The 22,285-nt window shown below is 42.0% G+C and overlaps 1 protein-coding gene across 1 annotated transcript in view; it reads left to right on the top strand.

Moving 5' to 3' along the window:
* Positions 1-576: 576 nt before the first annotated feature.
* Positions 577-22,285, top strand: part of nphp4 (nephronophthisis 4) — a 406,773-nt gene continuing 385,064 nt past the window's right edge. Inside the window, exons 1-2 of the mRNA XM_080214939.1 lie at positions 577-582; positions 1,123-1,275. Coding sequence (XP_080071065.1) covers positions 577-582; positions 1,123-1,275 — 159 coding nt within the window. The remainder of the gene's footprint in view (positions 583-1,122; positions 1,276-22,285) is intronic.

Below are 22,285 nucleotides of genomic sequence, written 5' to 3'. Positions count from 1 at the left end.
AAAAGTTTATTTAATATATGTAAATCACTTATTAGTTTTGATGGTTTTAAAATAACCTCAGCTTCTGCTGATTGACATTTATCACGATTTGTACTGTTTTGGCAAGGAACCCTTTCACAGGATGAAATGGATGTGATTCTGAGAGGCACAGTGGCATAGTGGTTAGCACTGCTGCCTTACAGCACCAGGGACCCAGGTTCAATTCTGGCCTTGGGTCACTGTATATGTGGAGTTTGCAAATCCCCCTATATCTGCATGGGTTCCCTCCAGATGTTCTGGTTTCCTCCTGTAGTCCAAAGACGTGCGGGTTAGGTCGATTGGTCATGACAAATTGACTCTAGTGTCAGAGGGTTAACAGGGTAAATACTTGGGGCTAGGGGAATAGGGCCTGGGTGGGAATATAGTCGGTGCAGACTCGATGGCCGAATGGCCGCCTTGTGCACTGTAGGGATCTATGATTCTATATAATGTGTTCTGGATCTGGTTATTGGTGTGCTTGGGGTTCTATGCTGGGCCCACTCTTGTTTATCCTGACAGGTTAATTGTTCTGTGTTGTGATTACTACTAATTTATGCAATGATAGTTAGCTGCTTGAATCTGGAATGAAGAGCAGTTGAGTATCTTCTTCTATCCTTGTGCCATATTTTGATATCAAGTTAGACCTGCCGAGCTGGCAATTAGTTATTTTTAACGTTCATTGATGGGATGTGGGTGTCGCCAGTGAAACTGGCCCATCCTGAATTGTCCTTGACTGAGTAGATTGCTGGGCCATTCAGGGACAGTTCAGAATTGTTGTAGATCTGGAGTCATATACAGACTGGACCAGGTGAAGATGCCACATTTCCTTCCCTCAAGCACATTAGTGAACCATTTGGGTTTTTGCATCAATCCAGTAGCTTTTATGGTCACCATTACTCAGACCAGATTTATTTAATTAGTTGAATCTAATTTCTTCAGCTGCTCTGGTTCAGGCCACAAATACTAATCCAGTAACATAAGCATTAGTCCAGTAACATAAACACTTATCCAGCACCATAAGCACCAGTCCAGCACCACAAATGCTACTGAATTTTAACAGTATCAATATATCAATTATATTAATCCCCTTTTTTCCTTCTCTAGGGATTATTGGAGGGAGTGGCAAATGTCCAGTGTCAGCTGCGACTCACCCTCTTTGATACCACATACTCCCATTTCTTTGGCAGAACCTGGAAGAGTTGTCCACAGCCCATAAAACGTATCCATGGCCAGCCAGCCAAAGTGTTCTTCAATCAGGTAAGAAAGCATTCAACGAGTGTCATTCTCGGGGGCTTTGCTCACCTTGTGATATGGTTGACATTGTACCTGCTTTGATTTACTGATGGTAGATTGAGGGTGTATTTCTGCCACAGCTAATCTTGTATACTGTCTGAACTTGGCCTTGCTGGATCACACATAGAGATTATTTCCGAGGTGATTTTTTTTTTTGTTTTTGCTGTATCAAGGTAAGGATAATGCTTGAAGAGTAATAAGCAGCTTGAGCCACATGCACGAAGGGAAGAAGTTTTACTTGGACACTAACATAGAGTTAATCCTGTACTGAACAATGTGAAAATAGTGGACACCAAGAAACAGTAGGGACTCCTGAGTGATTTTGCTAAAAACGAATTACTGTGAATGGTCAAGGGACTTAGTTCACAAGTTCTTGATGAGGCTGTGGCTTGTAATACAGAGGTACCTGTCCCCTGAGTACTGTTTATGCTATGTTTTATATTCATTGTCATGCATCAGTATTATTGCCCTGACTACTCCCTGTCTCCTGGGCTCTTGTGACCGTCACTTAAATGAAAGGATAGGACTATCTAATGCGGCTCTCTATATGTTGACCTGATTAATCTTTAGCATGCTCCTGAATTTAGATACTCCATACTAGTAATTTCTATTACAATCATAGAATCCCTACAGTTCAGAAGACGCCATTTGTTCTATCGAGTCTGCACCGACTCTCCAAAAGAGCATTTTACCACGCCCACCCCATCCCCGTCACCCCACATAATTACCCTATTAATCCCCCTAATTTACACGCTTTCAGACAAAAGGGATAATCTAGCATGGCCAAACCACCTAATCTACATATCTTTGGAGTGTGGGAGGAAACCGGAGCACCCAGAGGAAATTCATGCAGACACTGGGAGAATGTCTGCATGGAGTTTGCACAATCGTCAAAGCCAAGAATCAAAGCCGGTTCCCTGGCACTGTGAGGCAGTAGTGCGAACCACTGTGCCGCCCAATATCTATCTCTTTGTGTAGCTTATCTTCACCCTCTCAAGATATTAATGATTTGGATGAGAATATAGGGGGCATGGTTAGTAAGTTTGGTGGCAGATGACACCAAGTTTGGTGGCATAGTGGACAGTGAAGAAAGTATCTCCAATTGCAATGGGATCTTGATCAATTGGGCCAGTGGGCTGACAAATGGCAGATGGAGTTTCATTTAGCCAAAGGCAAGGTGATGCATTTTGCTAGATTGAACCAGGGCAGGACTTATTTAGTTAATGGTAGGGCACTGGGGAGAGTTATAGAACAAAGAGGTGCAGAGGGACCTCGGGGTCCTTGTGCATGAGTCGCAAAAACCCAGCTTGCAGGTGCAGCAGGTGGTCAGGAAGGCGAATGGGATGCTGGCCTTCATAGCGAGGGGGATTGAATATAAAAGTAGGGAGGTCTTGCTGCAGCTGTATAGGGCACAGGTGAGGCCGCAACTTGAATGGCGGGGCAGGCTCGAAGGGCTGGATGGCCTACTCCTGCTCCTATTTCTTATGTTCTTATGTTCTTAAGAGATCTAGGGGTACATGTTCATAGCTCCTTGAAAGTGGAGTCACAGGTGGACAGAGTGGTGAAGAAGGCATTCGGCATGCTTGGTTTCATCGGTCAGAACATTGAATACAGGAGTTGGGACATCTTGTTGAAGTTGTACGAGACATTGGTAAGATCACACTTGGAAAACTGTATGCCATTCTGGTCACCCTATCATAGGATATTATTAAACTAGAAAGAGTGCAGAAAAGATTTATTAGGAAGGTACTCGGACTTGATGGATTGATTTATAAAGAGAGGCTGAATAGACTGGGATTTTTTTCTCTGGAGTGTCGGAGGCTGAGGGGTGACCTTATTGAGGTTTATAAAATAATGAGTGGCACAGACTAGGTGGATAGTCAATATCTTTTCCCAAAGGTAGGGGAGTCTAAAACTAGAGGGCATAGGTTTAAGGTGAGAGGGGAGAGATACAAAAGTGTCCAGGGGGGCAATTTTTTCATATAGAGGGCGGTGAGTGCCTGGAACAAGCTGCCAGAGATAATAGTAGGGGCGGATACAATTTTATCTTTTAAAAAGCATTTAAATAGTCACATGGGTAAGATGGGTATTGAGGGATATGGGCAAAATGTGGTCAATTGGGATTAGCCTAGCATTTAAAAAACAAAAGGGAAGCATGGACATGTTGGGCCGAAGGGCCTGTTTCCATGCTGTAAACCTCTATGACTCTGTTACTCTAAGATTCATCTCATTTATTTCCTTGTTGTTCCTAATGTCATCTGTTAAAATCCTACCTATTTCTCTCCAGTGACCCCCAACGTTAAGTACAATTGCATGATGCAGGCATGTTTGCTTGCCAGGACCAGATCCTGGTCGATGTGAGGGTTGTAATGGCGAATAATTACTGAGCGCTGGATCATCATTGGGAAAGTAGCAGTCAACTACTTTTGAATGCTCTTTGGCCAGAATGGCCGGCCCCAAAACATATTGGCAAAGACACCTCACTGAAATTCCTCATCCCTCTCAGTCAGGCATCTTATTAACACTGAAAATGATATGGGGTCCTCTTCACTTTCTGCGAATGACCCAAACTCTGGTCGATGAGCTGGGTCCAAGATTGCAGCAAGAACTGGTAGGGCATTGGGGAGAGTTATAGGACAAAGAGATCTAGGGGTACATGTTCATAGCTCCTTGAAAGTGGAATCACAGGTGGACAGAGTGGTGAAGAAGGCATTCGGCATGCTTGGTTTCATCAGTCAGAACATTGAACACAGGAGTTGGGACGTCTTGTTGAAGTTGTACAAGACATTGGTAAGATCACACTTGGAAAACTGCCCAGTGAACAGTTTCTGCCTCCCTTTCAGTGCTGATTTTCATACCATTAGCTACCCCTGCAGCAGTGCTGAATTTTAAATCAGACTCCCAGCTATACTGTGGAAGCTGAAGTTAAGTTAAGTATGTTAATGGAGCTCCCCAACTCTTGATCTTTTAAAAAGCATTTAAATAGCTACATGGGTAAGATGGGTATTGAGGGATATGGGCCAAATGCGGGCAATTGGGATTAGCTTAGGGTTTTAGAAAAAAACAGGAGGTGTGGACAAGTTGGGCCGAAGGGCCTGTTTCCATGCTGTAAACCTGATGCCTCGTATTCATTGGGCTAAAGAGGCAGTGGGTGCATGCATGGGGTGTTGGAGTTACATAGTTTAACACCAGCTTCCCAGTCCACGCTATCCTGATGTTGAGATGCTGGCGTTGGATTGGGGTTGGCACAGTAAGAAGTCTCTCAATGTCAGACTGAAGTCCAACAGGTTTATTTGGAAACACGAGCTTTCGGAGCACTGCTCCTTCCTCAGGTGACTCATATAAACCTGTTGGACATATCGGCAAAGATGCCACACTGAAATTCCTCACCCCTCCAGGTCAGATATCTTATTAATACTGAAAATGATATGAGGCCTTCCTCACTTTCTGCAAATGACCCACACTCTGATCGATGAGCTGGGTTCAAGATTTAATGTGGAGATGCTGGCATTGGACTGGGGTAAACACAGTAAGAAGTCCCACAACACCAGGTTAAAGTCCAACAGGTTTATTTGGTAGCAAACGCCACTAGCTCTCGGAGCACTGCTGGTGACTCACCTGACAAAGGAGCAGTGCTCCGAAAGCTCGTGGCTTTTGCTACCAAATAAACCTGTTGGACTTTAACCTGGTGTTGTGAGATTTCTTACTGTGTTCAAGATTTAAATCAGGCTCCCAGCTGCACTGTGGAAGCTGGAGTTAAATATATTAATTGAGTATGTTGAATAAACCTACCAAATAAACCTGTTGGACTTTATAACCTGGTGTTGTGAGGCTTCTTACTCTATCCTGGCCTTCAAGGCTTCAGAGTTGGCACAAATTGATTTCACCCCAGTAATTAAGTTTGGATAATAAAAGCTGGCCGGCTTCCACAGTCCAGCTGGGAGCCTGATTTAAAATTCAGCATTGCTACAGGGATAGCCAGTAGTATGAAAATCAGCACTGAAAGGGAGGCAGGGACTGTTGCCTGTGCAGGTTAAGTAGCTGTTTCTCTAATCCTGAACTGAGCTCATTTAATGGAGAGTTTGGGTCATTTCTGCTAGTGAATAGGGGCCTATCTCATTTCCAGGATTATTAGTGAGATACCTTTAGTTTAGTCAAACATCAAGTGTTCCCTGATAATGTTGCTGTGATTTGCCTTGGCATGTTTTACACAGTATAAATGCACATTGTTGTTGGGCTATGTTATCCGCTATGTGGTGACGCCAGCATTGGACTGGGGTAAACACAGTAACCTGGTGTTGTGAGACTTCTTAAAGTCCAACAGGTTTATAAAACCTATCGGACTTTAACCTGGTGTTGTGAGACTTCTTACTGTGTTGTACATTGACAGTGGATGCCAAAAGTGGAGTAGGTGCCATGTGTCAACTTAATGAATGCACAGTAGCCAGAAAAGACATTCAGCCTCCAGAGGCAATCATTATGAAAGACACAAACATGCTTAAACCATGACAGTAAGTCCGTTTAGCCTTGGCAAGAGGTCAGATTCAAGCATAATCAGTAGTAAGAATGCAAAGACTGTCAGGATTACTTGAGGTACTGGTGCTATGAAAACAGTGCTGTGGAAGTGGGAACGAATGATGCATAATGAATATTTTCACATGCTCTTTGGTTATCAACAACTGATTATTTGACCTTTAGTTTAACCAAATGTGAAGAATGAAACTGAAGAGCTTGTGTTTTATTCTGAAAGGTTGCTCAATTCATTAATTAAATTTGCTGAAACAATTTCTTTTTGTTTCCAGTGTTGTCAGATCGAGCCCGACCACTCAGCAGCTGGTGGGATAATTGCAGTATTTCCTTTAACACCTTTTCCTTTACTGATCATTTCCTGCATATGAATTTTATAGTGCAGTATTTGTTTCAAGTTCAGTATTCACTCCTCATCTCGGCGTTTCTCTAACATTCTGTAGGCCATCACTTTATTCAATCCTTCAGTGGCTTTTACATAAAAACATAAGCACTCAGAGCGGGAGTAGGCAATTTAGCCCCTCTAACCTGCTCCACTGTTCAGTTTGATTATGGCTGATCCCATCTCAGCCTCATCGCCACCTTGCTGCCTGCTTCCCATAACTCTTCATCCTGTTACTAATTAAAAACCTACCTATCTACTCCTGAAATTTGTTCAGTGTTCCGGTGTCCACTGCACTCTGGAGCAGAGAATTCCACAGATTCACCACCCTTTGACTGAAGTAATTTCTCTTCATTTCTGTTTTAAACCTGCCACCGCTTCGCCTAAAACTATGGCCTCTCGTTCTAAAATGCCCAACAAGGGAAAACATCTGCTCTCCGTCTACCCTGTCAATCCCCTTTAGCGTCTTATGTACCTCAATTAGATCTCCCCTCATTCTTCTAGCAAGTATTCCAGCAAGTATAGGCCTAAATCTCTCAATCTGTCTTCATAAGACAAGTCCATCACCCCTAGAATCAATCCAGTGGACCATTCTCTGAACCATCTCTAATGCATTTACGTCCTTCCTCAAATAGGGGGACCAAACTACACACACTATTCCAGATGCAGTCTCGTATGAGGAGAGATTAAACAGTTTGGGCTTGTATTCATTGGCGTTTAGAAGAATAAGAGGGGATCTGATCGAGATATATTAAAATTGTAAAGGGGATTGATAAAGTAAATTAGACCAAATGGTTCCTAATGTGGGGCAATCCAGAACAAGAGGTTGCGATATGGTAGATTTAAAACTGACATGAGGAGAAACTACTTCTCTCAGAGAGTGGTGAATTTGTGGAACTCAATTCCCCATTGCGTGGTGGAATCTGAATCGTTGAATGGCTTCTAGAAGGAGATGGATATATTTCTAATAAAAAAGAGAAAGAGGGATAGGGGGAACAGGCAGAGAGGTGAATGTGAGGCCAGGGAGAGATCAGCCATGATCTGATTGAATGGTGGAGCAGGCTCGAAGGGTTGAATTTGCCGACTTTTGCTCCTAATTCCTATATTTCTGAATATTCTGTTACTACTTTGTTAATAATGGATCCCATCAGTTCCCAACAACTGATGTTAATCTAACTGTTCTATAATTTCCTACTTTCTGCCTTTCTCCCTTTTTGAACAGGGGCGTTATATTAGCCTTTTTCCAAGCCACTGGAATATTTCCAGAATGAAGGGAATTTTGGAATATTATAAACAATGCCTCCAACTATCTCTGCTGCTATTTCCTTTCAGACCCTAGAGGTCAGCCATCAGTCTCTGGGGGCTTGTTTGCATTTAATCTTAATAGCTTGCTCTGCACTTTTTCCCTAGTGATGGCGATTGTTTTAAAGTTCGTCCTTTTCAACAACCTCCGCACTACCTATTACTTTTGGGATGGTTCTGGTGGTTCCTCTGCTGTGGAAATTGAGGCAAAATATTGATTTAGTGTCTCAGCCATTTCTGTATTTCCCAGTATTAACTCCCCAGTCCTGTCCCCAAAGGGACCCATGTTAACTTTAGCTATTCTCTTCCTTTTTATATTCTTATAGAATCTTTTGCTATTCATTTTTATATTTTGCACTAGATTTTCAGAATTTACCTTTGTTTTATTACTTTTTGTTGGTCTTTAAAAGTTTCCCAATCCTGCCACTGACCATTGCAATATGGAATGCCTTAATTTTTGCCTTTGTTATCTGTAACTTCCTTGCATAGTCATGGATGCATTTCCCCCTTTTATAATCTTTCTTTTTCTCTGGAATGTATTTTAATTGGGAGAAGTTGAATAGCTCTTTAAATATCTGCCACTGTCCATCAACCTGTTCTACCTTTTACTCATTCTGCCCAATTCACAGGGCCAAATTTGTCCTCATACCTATGTAATTACCTTGGTTTAACCCCAGAACGCTAGTGTGGGACTCGATCTTCTTGCCCTTAAACTGAATTTGACATTCAAGCATGTAATGATCACTCTTCCCTGGAGGATCTTTAATGGCAAGATCATTAATTAATTCCACCTCATTACCCAATGCTGAATCCAAAATAGCCTGTTCTCTGGTTGGTTTGACAATATATTGTTCCAAGTAACAATCTCTAATACACTCTATGAACCCTCCCTTAAGGCTACCCTTGCTAACTTAGTTAATCCTCTCTCAATACTTATTAAAATCATCCATGATTATTGTCGTACCTTTCTTCGAATTCCCCAGTATTTCCTGATTTATTCTGCGTCTTACTGTGGAATCACTATTGGGAGACCTCTAGATTACTCCTACCAGGGACTTATTTCCTTTGCTATTTCTTACTTCTACCCAGACTGATTCTACATCTTCATGTCCAGTGCTAGTATCATTTCTCATGACAGCACTGATCCCTTCCTTCACTAACAAAGCCACACTACCTCTTTTTCCTTTCTGAATATTTTCCAAAATCTTGGATATTCAGCGACCAGAACAGGTCTCCATGTAGCCAAGCATCAGTAATTACCACAATCATACCCATTGTCTCTATTTGCGCTGTAGACTCATTAATTTTTTTCTGAATGCTACACACATTCAAATACAAAGCCTTTAAGTTTGTTCTATTATTAATTTTCCTTACTCTTGTGCAATCCCTTGGTTGATATGACATTGTGTGGATGTGCCGGCGTTGGACTGGGGTAAACACAGTAAAAAGTCTGACAACACCAGGTTTTAGTCCAACCGATTTATTTGATAGCAAACGCACAAGCTTTCGGGTTAGTCCCTTCGTCAGGTGAATGGAGAGTTCTGGCCTCAGACAGAGCATATAAAGCACAGATATAAATCTGTAAACTGTCTGTGCTTTATATGCTCTGTCTGAGGCCAGAACTCTCCATTCACCTGACGAAGGGACTAACCTGAAAGCTAGTGCGTTTACTATCAAATAAATCGGTTGGACTAAAACCTGGTGTTGTCAGACTTTTTACTGTATTTTAATATGACATTCACAGGCTCTGTCCCTTCCTTTCAGTATTTGGTAACAATTAGCCTCATTATTAACTTGTACTCCTATCTTTTCCATATACTTTGACTTTTAAATCTCCATGCAACCGAACTCTTCCCCCCACTATCTAGTTTAAAGCCCTATCTAGAGCCCTAGTTATTTGATTTGCCAGGACACAGGTCCCAGCATGATTTAGGTGGAGCCTGTCCCAGTGGAACAGTTCCCTCTTTCCCCAGTACTGCTGCCAATATCCCATGAACTTGAACCCATCTCTCCCACACCAATCTTTGAGCCATCCATTTGCCTTCTTAATCTTATTGACCCTATGCCAATTAGTTTGTGGCTTAGTTGTAATCCAAAGATTATATCCTTTGTGATTCTGCTTATTAATATAGCACTCATCTGCTTGTATTACCTCTGCAGAATCTCTTTCCTCATTCTGCCTACATTATTGATACCTGCCCCTTAGTGTCAGGGGGACTAGCTCAGGTAAATGCATGGGATTATGGGGATAGGGCCTGGGTGGGATTGTGGTTGGTGCAGACTCATTGGGCTGAGTAGCTTCCTTCTGCGCTGTAGAGTTCTATGATTCTCTGAGACATGGAACAGTTGCGAAGTTTAGCAGTAATTATATGGTGTTACGTGGATAGGGTCTAGGTGGGATGTTCAGTCGGAGAATTGGTACAGACTCAATGGGCCAAATGGCCTCTTTCTGCACTGCAGAGATTCTATGATTCCATGATTAGTCAGTGTTTTTATGAGGCAGTGAATATAAAGGAGATTTGAAAAGAAAACTAATGATTTGAGAGGTAGAGGTAGTTTGTTTGCGAGAATGCTGCCTGGGGCTTTTGTACATGATAGAAAATATCTTAACTGAAGCCACTTCTAGCAGTTCAGGTGAAATTGTCCGAACAAATGATTTGCAACTTTGATATGAAAGCTAAATAGTGTGGATGCTGAAAATCTGAAATAAAGGCAAAGTGCTCAGCAGGCTAAGCAGGTCAATAAGGAGAAAAACTGGGGTGATAATTCAGGTTGATAATCTTTCGTAATGTTAACTCTATCTTTTCCTATAGCTGCTGTCTGTCCTGTCCTGTGAAGACATAGATATGGTCAGATTTCTAAAACCTTAAAGTCATCACTTAATTACCTAGCTGTTTAGTGAAATAAGTGAACCATAGCAGATACATGGCACTGCAAGGCAAACTGAGCCTCTCCAGATGGTACGTGCAGGCAAAGGATCCCTACGTCAAATATCCTGACTAAAAGTTGACTGACTAATTCACAGTGTGCATGTAGGAGGTTGGTAAGGTTAAGCTAGGAGCAGATGTGTGCCTTCAGCAACGCTCCAGGAAAGAAGTCCAGGAAGCTCAATCCTACACCAGCTGGAGAATACGGGAGTGAGTAACTCTGTGCAGCATATGTCTTAGTAGGAAGCTCAGCTCATTGCTGCGTGAGAGGGATACACCACGCTTCACAATTACAGCTGCTTCATGTTAAACAGGTGATTTGAGAGCAATTCATAGAATCCCTACAGCGCAGAAGGAGGCCATTCGACCTATCGAGCTGACATCGACAACAATCTCATCCAGGCACTATCCCCGTAACCCCACGTATTTACCCTGATAATCCCCTGACACTAAGGGGCAATTTAGCATGGCAATCTACCTAACCTGCACATCTTTGGGCAATTGTGCGCACAGATTCATCTTTGCCATCAGTTGGTATTTGATATTTTTCGTTAACAGCAAGTATTAAGTGTTAAGTTTTCTTTGAAGAGCAATTGGGTCAATGACATCACTGACGTCCCGGGGTAAGTGTCCTGTTTGGGCCTTGTAGGAAGGACCAGGTGTTTCACAGTGCTCAAAGTCATCTTGATGAGTTACAACTTGTAATTGTCCTCTGGAGTCCTGTAGTTCAGTATATATTACCCAGACACAATGCAGTAATAAAGCAAAGGATGGCTACCTTTTTGGTTTCCTCAGTAAGAATGAACTTGCAATTATATCTTTCCTGTCGCAAATAGCCTCATAGTCAACAAACTACTTTTGAAGGCTAACCACGGGGTCTGTGTAATTGGAAATGTAAGACTTAATTTGGAATGCACATGAATCAAAATAACACGAAACTGTTCAGGATGCGTTCTGTCCTCTTATATCAATATAGATAGATTGTCAGAATTTAAGACAGGCCGACTGCGTCATCTTAAGGAATTGCTACCTATATTTACAAAACACCAAGTGAATCATTATAAAAACAAGTTCTCTGGATTTAGTCCGCATAAAGGACATTTGAATTCAGAACCAACTCTACATGGTGTCCAATATATCACAAGGTAGTTGGAGTTTGAAAGTAGAACAGTGAGGCTGCCTTAACTTCTAAGTTCGGGCAACTTTGGAAATTTGGCATGTCAGCTACGATTCTCACCAACTTTTACAGATGCACCATAGAAAGCATTCTTTCTGGTTGTATCACAGCTTGGTATGGCTCCTGCTCTGCCCAAGACGTAATGAACTACAGAAGGTTGGGAATGTAGCCAATCCATCATGCAAACCAGCCTCCCATCCATTGGCTCTGTCTACACTTCCCGCTGCCTCGGCAAAGCAGTCACAATAATCAAGGACTCCATGCACCCTGGACATTCTCTATTCCACCTCCTTCCGTCTGGAAAAAGATACAAAATTCTGACATCACGTATGAACCGACTCAAGAACAGTTTCTTCACTGCTGCTGTCAGACTTTTGAATGGCCTTACCTTGCATTAAGTTGGTCTTTCTCTACACCCTAGCTATGACTGTAACACTACATTCTGCACTCTCTCATTTCCTTCTCTATGAAAGGTGTGCCTTTCTGTATAGCACTGTATGTTAACATGTGTGACAACAGTAATTCAAGTCAAATCAAAAGTTTTCTGTGGAAAATTTGCAGCTTCTCCATGTAAACATTGATTGTTTTATGGGGTCTAAAAATGTACTCACTAAAACCACTCAGTAATCCAGAGACCCAGGGTTGTAATCCCACCATGGCAGCTGGTGGAATTCAATTAATGATCTGAAATCAGCTATCATTGATTATGGTAAAAACCCATATTGTTCACTGATGTCACTGAGGGAAGGAAATCTGCCATTCTTAACTGATCTGGCCCATATGTGACTTCAGAGCTGCCCTCTGAAATAGCAAGGCATTCAGTTCAAGGGCACTTAGGGATGGGCAACAAATGCTGGTCTTGCCCACATCCCATGAAAGATTAAATCTGTTAAAAATTATTTAGTTGATTTACCTCTGGGTTAAAGAAAATTTGATGGAAGAGACTTAATTGTTCCCTTTCATGTAATCAAACTGGGAAATGGTTTGTATTTTGAATTTTTCTTGGGATTTGGGTGATAATTATTGATGATCTCCTGTAAGTTGACCTGAGAAGGTAGTGGTGGGTCTTTTCTTTGAGTCGCTGCAGTCCATCTGAAGGTGGTGCTACAATAGTGCTGGGTCAGAGAATGAACTCTAGGGTCCCTGTGGCAGTGAAAGGAATGGCAGCGTATACCTATGTCAGGGTGGTTGTGACTTGGAGGAGAACCTGGGGGTGATAGTGGTTCTAGAATGATGCTGCTTTCCCTTTCTCACCCTTGACATTGCAGGGACGTGAGGTATGTTAAGTAACCTTGGTGAGTTGCTGCAGTGGATCTGATATTGTTTGGTGCACTGGGTTGAGCAGTGTGACTCATTGGAAATATTGACCCCATTCAGATCTAGCTTGAACCCTACTTATTTTACGCTGAAATCCTTTTGGGGGCATATTGATATAGAGGACCTGTCCTCTCATCTTGGAATTTACTGATCAAGTTGTGACCACTACATCTCATGACATGTGCAATTAGCCATCAGAATCACTTTTTGAGCCATTCTGTTCTTGGTTTGGTCAGTTTACATCACAAAGTACCGCATTATAAACATGTCACAATGACAAATCCTTGGATAAAATTCAGGATATTGTCAACAAAGTCAATCCTAAGTTATGGCCAAAATTCACCTGTCTTGCCCACCACGGGACTTGAGCAGGCGAGAGAGGAAATTTTGGTGGATCGTTTAAAGGTTTGTTGAACTTGGGTGGGAATTGGGACACCATGACCTTCTCAGATCAACTTAGGGGACATTATCTTTTAATTATTACCCAAATCCCAAGAAAAATTCAAAATACAAACCACTTCCCAGTTTGATTATTTGAAAGGGAACAAGTAAGTCTCTTCCATCAAATGGCTGCAACGCACAAAAGATCAGGAGGGGCTTTTTCCAAAATCTGCAGACTTGGTGGGACACCCAGGGCATATCTTTCCCAGTCAGGAGAGGTCGGGATTTGGTGTCTCTGAAATTGGTATCAGATTAAGATTCCAATGTCATCCCATCCTCTTCCGTCAGTCCCTGTAATGGGATAAAAGTCCAACGGTGAACTCCCATGGGTCTGGTGGGAAAGTAATTAAGGTGATTAAAAAGGAAACAAAGAGCCTTTTTCACCAAGGGGCACAGCACAGATTCCACACTGTGGCTCCAACTCACCAGGGTCAGCAGGGTGAGTGCACAGTACAAAGAGCTTCCTCAGTGATGAAGACTCGCTGTGAAGGCTTTGATCAATTACACTCTCATTTCCTTGGATCGTGGTTTTGCTGTATGATAACTGCTAACTTTAACATGTCTAGCACTGCATTAACCTTCTTGTTGCTGACATGGTGTCAGAGAAGCTGCTGAAGTACAGGACTCACCAGCACCCAACAGACCCAGTAGGAGCAATGCCTGTGGATGCCTTCTCCTCAACCACAGACCCTTCCAGATGGTGCAAATGTGAAGGTTTCAGCTCAAGGACACACAAAAACTGGAGCACGACTCCAGGACATCCAAGGGCTGCAACTCTTGTTTCTCTTGTCAATAAATACCTTTTGTTCCTAACAGAGTTTAAAATCTCTTGACAAGCCTAAAGTATTGCACAATGTAACATTTTTTTTTGTTTTAAACTTTATTCCAATCCAATCAAGTCAAATTAAATCCAATTCAGAGTCCCAACAAGTTGGGACATTCCCGATCCAAGCTGACAAGACAGGGCCCTCGCCACCGGCCTTGGGCTTGATCTACATGATCCAAGCTGATTGGAGTAGGAGTAGCTCCTCCTCTAAGGCTTGATCTTATTTGCATCTTAGCAAAAATGCTGAGGTACTGCTTTAAAAAATTGCTTCAAATGAAGCTGAAATGTAACCTAATGACTTCAACGATAGTCAGTACTACACTTGACCTTAGCCAAAAGGCCGAGAAGCGATTGGCATCGATTTGGAATCGATTGAATAGCAGAGCCTAACTGTTAGCATCTGGTTTAGTTGAATTTGGAAAAGAAGGCTACTTGCTTCTTGGATGAGTTGACTCCACGAAAGTTGTTAAATTCAAGCCACAAACTCAATTTACATGAATAATAATTGGAATGTGAGTCTTTACAGCTAATATTTTATATCTATACTCTTTATATGCCCTGTTTGTGATCAGAACCCCTACCCACCTGATGAAGGAACAGCCAGTTCCGAAAGCTAGTAGCGTTTGCTACAAATAAACCTGTTGGACTCTAACCTGGTATTGTGAGACTTCTTACTGTGTTTAGCCCAGTCCAACACCGCATCTCCACATTGCAGATCCCCACAGAGGCTGAAGGGAGCCACCCCTGCACTGAGGCACTGCATGATGTGGAGATGCCGGCGTTGGACTGGGGTAAACACAGTAAGAAGTCTGACAACACCAGGTTTAAGTCCAACCGATTTTTATTTGATAGTAAACTCACAAGCTTTCGAGGTTTCCCTCTTCGTCAGGTGACTGGAGAGTACTGGCCTCAGACAGAGCATATAACAGCACAGACAGTTTACAGATTACTGATTAGAATGTGAATCTTTACACCTAACCTGCTGTTCAAGTCTTAAAGTGGCCAACAATGTGAGTGGAAGGAGCATTGAGCCCAGGTTAAAGAGATGTGTATTGTCTCCAGACAGTACAGTAAGTGAGGTTTTGCAAACCCAGGCAAGTCATGGGGGTTACAGATAGTGCGACATGAACCCAAGATCCCTGTTGAGACCGTCCTCATGTGTGCGGAACTTGGCTATCAGTCTCTGTTCAGCGACTGCAGGCAGTGAAGTTGAACCATTTGCAGGCGAGGGGAAATCCTCTACCTGTTATAAATAAGTTAAAACGTCTTAAAGAATTTTATGGTTCTGAAAGGACAGCGCCGATCTCGGAGTTAAATTAACAAAAAGAACAGCTGGTTTAGAGAAAGTAAACCGACTTTCCAGCCAGGAAAATGGGAAAACTGTAGAATTCGAAGTAAAGGTCTTCTGACAGCAAACAAATAAGTTAACAGTCCTTTTTAAAAAAAATCCAAGAAAGAAGAGCTGTAATTCCCACCAAAACTGCATGTGGAGAGAGAGAATAACAGCAGCCCCGAAATCATTAAAAAAAAGTTGACACTCTTAAAGTGGTAATGCATTTAAAGTTGCACAATCTTTAATGAATTAACCGCAAGAAGGATCAAGGGACAAAAAAAACAGAAAAGACCACAGATAGAGGGCAACTATAAAAAGGGGTTCCTTAAGCAACACAAGACCTCAAAGGAGGAAATTAAGCCCTCAAGTAATGGGTAACACCAGACTTAGCGTAGGCAGTGAAAGTCCCCGAGTTTGGGGGGACGGGGCTGGGTACTGAGAATTTTCAGAGAGGGATAATGCCAGGAGAAGGACAACAAAAGACCCCAGGAGAGCAACAGAAGATACTAAATGGAGTGCTGAAAGCGAGCAAAACTGAGTTGCGTCCCATCTTTTTGTATTATAATAAGAAGTGCCTGGAACAATTTAGCAATAAACTGCAAGGAAACAAAACTCTAGTAGCCAATTGTACTGTGGAGTAAGATACTTGACAGAGAAAAGGACCACTGTCCATAGAATATATAGTCCTTGGTCAGTGCAGAATCTGGGACAGAACTCGGAGAATACCAGGCCTGCATGGAAGAATTCCATGCAGGACTATATTTGGAACTGTGCATTGTTGAAGCTTTCTAGAAGAAGTGTATACTTCAACATCCCTCCATTGAACATTGATTTACAAATGTGAATATAATGTTTATTTAGAATGTGGGCTGAGTAAATTAATTTTGAAGATTGTATAAGAAATTTAAAGGGGGAGGAATGTTGTGTATGTGGTGTCTGAGTCTTTAAGACAGTACAGCAGAAGACTTGAGGAACCAGTGGGATCCGAAAGTGAGTGATCACCCCAGAGGGTGGAGTTGTCTCTCAGGCAGAATCATCTAGCAGCCGTGTAGTTAACATCATAAAGACTCCAGGGCAACCGGGTGCTGCAATTCCTGCACCTAGTTTATCTTATCAATAAATAACGTCTCGTTTCTGTCTGAAATCGCTTGAAAATCCTAAGGTGCCACACAACATAATGTAACCCATGCCATGGCCCATTTAATTAGAAATCCTTTCCTTGATTGAATAGAAATGTGATCTGCCCACCCTCCCTAATTGTTGGGGAACCTGAAGGTGAAATGCAGCGCTGTTGCTTTGTGAAAGAGCCTGCGTAAACTTTGTTGATTAGGAAATCGGGTTCCTGACCCAAAAATAGTCTGGCAGGACCTAATTCTGTAAGTTTCACAGAAAATAACTTGGTACCATTAGCTGAGGGATACTTAAATTATTTTAGTTAAAAGTGGCTGGGTAACTGCAGCTATCAGTGAGTGAGTTGTGAGAGTGAGCATTGTTGAAGCTTTCACATCTTTGTAAAATTTTGACATTTCTGAAGAGTTTTACAGTATAATTGGAAAAAGTTCTGGTGCAGTTCCATTATCACTGCCTCTCGCACCATTTATAATCTGCTTTTGCTGTAGTGGTGATTCACACTTAATATCTAAAGTGACAAAAGGAAGTGAGGTTATCCCTGAAACCTTCCCAACAGCTCTACAATGATTAGTGTATAACTGTACCACAGATGTGAGGCTGAGCTTAACGGACCAGAAAAACTTCAGCTTCAATCCCTTGCTTATACTGGCCTTAAATTGTGACTTAACTAAAATGTCCACACGTAGCTGAACAGAGAGAGCCCTGCATATAAATAAGTTTGGCTTGAGCCATCATTCATAGCTATATCTATCAGAACAACCCTGATTCTTCTAACCGTTAAATTATGTGTCTCTACATAGATATATGGTTTGTATTATATACACATGACGCATTTGGCTCTGTCTGAAATTTGGATCAAATGCAGACACATACACAGTGCATCGTGCATTGCTAATGTGGCTAGGTTTGCGCTGAATACTCAGGGCAACACTTGTACCAAGAGGTTAAGTACAAAAGCAGCATGAGCCACTTGTCTTCCACCTGGAGAAAAGTCAATATTGTGAAGAAGATGATGTGTGAAATGAGAATTAAGAGATGGATGAGATGATGGCAGTACATCAGAAGGGACAATTGACACACAGCAAATGGAGAAGATAGGTGATAATGAGCAGACTGATTACAGTGAGAAAAATGCACTAAATTATATTGGAAAAAGCTCTAAATTATGTCATTGCATTTATTTTTATGTTTTGTACCTTATTCCAACTTATTCGCGGTGCCATTGTGTGTTTGGATTGATTATAATGTGTTAACACTAATGTCATTACTTTATCTATCACCTTCATTGTTTTTGTACTTCGTACATTGTTATTGAACCCTGGTATTGCGTCTCATCCGTATGCTCACATTCCAATGGGTTGCATCAGATGACAACCCGATGGCCAAAATATTTACAATTGATTTTATTGTATAGTTTGAACAGCTAGGCACTAGATAACACCACACCGGAAGTGGTTTGGGAACTTGGCTCCCTTGGGTCACAGTGATGGACAATCTATCCCTTGATACATGCACAGATAAAGCAGCTATTACCTTTGATGACACGTAAAATACGCACGCAATAACTACAAGCCCACCATTAGGAGCAATCTGATGGTTTGTAAGGTCTGTGTTCTCAGCACCTTGTTGTGTTGCTGTGAAATATAACGATGTAAACTATCAAGAAAAGAAGCCCGATAATTTCAATCTTTGCTCTCTGAGGTGCATTGTGGTGTATCCTGGCAGGACTGAATCACCAGTGGGGCAGCCCTCCCTGAAGCAGAGCTCCCTCCTTGTTTAGCATTCATCAGATGGAGGTGGCTTTGTTGATCCTTGCATATCCACAGAACACAGGCCTTATAAACTGTTAGGTTGCTCCTAATAATCAGCTTGTAGTTATTGCACGCGCAATGGCTTTCTGTATGGTGAGGTAGCTGGAGCCTGACGACCAGTAGAACACTCTCCAAATATTCACTTCAAGGATGCTTGCAGGCACGACATGAGGACCTGAGACATTGATTATCACACCCGGGAAACCTCCTGTGGGCTGGCGTGTGCCACCACAATGACCAGTGGCCATAGCGTTTTAGCAATAAAGCTGGAAGCAGCAGACCACAATGGCACTTGCTTCATGTGCAGCACTTGTGGTAGAACCTCCTTCTCGTAGACTGACATCTCAAGCCATTTGCAAAGATGCACCAGATGAAAGACTTCCCATCTGCAATGGAATTCTTTGCTGCGTGTCGATCATCTTTCATAGAAGGATGCCGGAACTAAGCTCTGCAATCTATCACCATTAATGTCCTGCTGTGACGCTGCTCCCAAAATGTCATTCTCACTTGGAGGGAGTCTTCAGTAATCTCACAGATATATGTAAATGTACACCTATAGAATCATAGAATCCACAAGAGGCCATTCAGCCCATCAATTCTGCACCAACTCTCTGACACAGTATTTTGCCCAGGCCCTCTCCCCTGTCCTGAGGGCACACATTTCCCGTGGTCAATCCACCTCACCTTCGCATATTTGAACTATACATCTTGTTATGGTTCAGGTTAGAAACTCCAAAGTGTTTTATGAAGCCTGCCTGGATTATACGTTTTGCATCTTGATTTTGGTTAGGATAAGCATGAGATGTTTCACTTCAGGTATGATTCCAATGACCCAGTAGGAGGAGCTTTTATCAAACAAAGTTTATTTATGAATATAGTTAACATGTATAAGAAAATTAGTAAGAACGTTTATCAATTACAAACAAGAAATGAAACAACCACTATAATATATAACTCTTGGTGGATATCTTTAATGTGTTCCTGTTAAAACCAAAACCCTTAGACAACCAAAAGCCCTTTTCACAGGTTTAACATAGCAAAAACTATTGCTCACATGATAATGGAAATTTGAGTCCCTTGGTTGAAGTCTACACTTCTCTGGATTCACTTCAAACAATTTGAAGACAAGACAGCTTCCCAAAACACCAGAGAGACTCTGGTCCAGCCCCCAGCAACAGCAGGTTTCCACCCTTCAGGAAAACAAGATTTTGTTTTCAGTTAACCAACAGAATTTTCAAATCCACAGGGAGAGAGGGAAAACCTTCTTATTGGCTTGCTGTCCCTTCTAAAACTTAACTCAAAACCTGCAGCTCCAAACTGAAAAGGAATTCCTGTCACCTGACCTGCCCACAGTTTTTTCCTCCTCCCAACAGCGCCATCACCTAAGGCTGTGAGCATGAATTAAAAAAGAACTCTTAAATGTGCACTAATATCATAATATATAAAATGTACCTGTAATTTTTTTGCCCCTATGAATTTTTTTATATTGTGGGGGACTCCAGAACAAGGGGGCATTGTTTAATGATAACAATTCTCAAGAGTTGTTAATCTTGGAATTCTCTTCCCCAGAGAGCATTGGAGGTTAGGTCACTGAATATAATCAAGGCTGAGTTAGATAGATTTTCGATGTACAAGGGAGTCAAGAGTTGTGGAGGACAGGTAGGAAAATGGAGTGCAGGCTCGATAGTCTCCTACTGATCCTTTCTCTTAGATTTGAAACCAATGTCATAAAATCTTATCATATTTTAATGTGTTCAATTTGGAAAAAAAACCATCCATGTTTAATTATGTCTTTCAATTTTTCGTCATAATTCTAAAACTAAATGCTTCCCTGATGTTGACAACACTTTCTATAGTGATGAGTTTCTTGGTAGTCAGTGTGAATTAACCGGCCTTGAGGTTAGCTGCCTTTGGGGATCAGTTTTAACTTCTAGTTTTAACTTCATTTTTGGATGGGTGGGGCATCAGTTGAGAAGAAAACCCACTTGCAAACCTAGATTTTAGGCCTAGGATGTTTTTAACTGCAGGGCTTCATTGAGGTACTGCCAATCGCTGCCCATTTATGAAGGGTAGAAACGTCAGCTGGCTGGTGGGTGAGGGGTGAAGGTTTAGGCTGTCACCGGGCACTAGAGAAAAGCTTAATGGCATGAAGGTGAGGAAGGCAACAGGTATAGTCACTTCCTTGGAAGGATGAAGTGATGGTTCCAGTCATTTATAATTGAAATGTTTCACAAGAACATAAGAACTAGGAGGAAGCGTAGGAAATTCAGCCCCTCAAACCTGATTTATCACTGAATACGATCATGGCTGACCTATGGGTGGCACGGTAGCACAGTGGTTAGCGCTGCTGCTTCACAGCTCCAGAGACCTGGGTTCGATTCCCAGTTTGGGTCACTGTCTGTGTGGAGTTTGCACATTCTCCTCCTGTCTGCATGGGTTTCCTCCGGGTACTCCGGTTTCCTCCCACAGTCCAAAGATGTGCAGGTTAGGTTGATTGGCCATGCTAAGAAATTGCCCCTTAGTGTCCAGGGATGCGTAGGTTAGAGGGATTAGCGAGTAAATGTGTAGGAATATGGGAGTAGGGCCTGGGTGGGATTGTGGTCAGTGCAGACTCAATGGGCTGAAGGGCCTCTTTCTGCACAGTAGGGTTTCTATGATTCTATGATCGCATCACAGCCTCAACTCCATTTTCCTGCCGACTCCCCATAACCTTTCACCCCATTACTAATTAAAAACCCATCTCTCTCCTCAGATTTGTTTAATATTCCAGCATCCACTGCCCTCTGGGGTACAGAATTCCAGATTCACGACCCTTGGAGTGAAGTAACTCCTCCTCAATTCTGTTTTAAAATCTGCCACCACTTGGCCTAAAACAAGCCTATAACAATCAACAAAAAGGTTTTGCAATGTAGACTGGGTATGACCTGAAATCTAAGCTTGCCCAAAGCAGAGTGTTAATGGTATTGTGTTGACAAGTGAAAAAATAGCAAGTCGCACGCCCAGGTTCGCAGATGACACTTGTGTAATGAGGAAAAATAAATTGTAAAGTTCAAAGCAGAAAGTTAGAGGGACAGAACCAGACTATGTGTGTGAGCAAAACTCGAGCAATTAAATGTAGATAAATTTGAGGTTATTCATTTTCGGCCCAAGGAAGACAAATTGGATTTTTTTTTAATTGAAAAACTAGAAATTGTGGAAAACAAAGTGCACAAATCGCTAAAAACTAGTCCACAGCTAGCTAATCAGAGAGGAGAAAGGGATGTTTGCCATTAGTTTAGTGCTTTTTTAGTTTATTTATTCATGTCACAAGTAGGCTTACATTAAGACTGCAATGCAGTTACAGTGAAATTCCCAATTATCTCAAAAGGGTTGAAATACCAAGTTGTGTTCAGCTGTACAGACCCTGTCTGGAGTATTCCATTCAGGACAGATGTTATTACACCACAGGAAGGACATCCTGATCTTACTCATAGTACAGAACAGATTCACCAGAATGTTATTGGGCTTAAAAGGATTAAGTTGTTGCATCAACTTGGCTTGCATTTCTCTGAGTTTGGAAGACTGGTGGATGATCTGGTTGAGGTATTAAATGTTCAAAGGATTTGATGGAGAACAGTAGATTCAGAGAAACTATTTCCAGTTGTGGGGGAATCAGACTTTTTACTGGGAATCCAGAACAACAGAGCCCAACCTAAAAAACCTTAGACCCAGGTTAATCATGAGTGAAATCAGGCAGCGATTTTTCACACAAAATGTGCGAGGAACGTGGAATTCTCTCCCCAAGAATGTGGTAGACACTG

The sequence above is a fragment of the Carcharhinus amblyrhynchos genome, chromosome 30 (assembly GCF_965287045.1).
Source record: "Carcharhinus amblyrhynchos chromosome 30, sCarAmb.v2.hapA, whole genome shotgun sequence".
Taxonomy (NCBI): Eukaryota; Metazoa; Chordata; class Chondrichthyes; order Carcharhiniformes; family Carcharhinidae; genus Carcharhinus; species Carcharhinus amblyrhynchos.
Note: the sequence above shows the minus strand (reverse complement) of the source record. Positions and strands in the feature narration are given on the sequence as shown.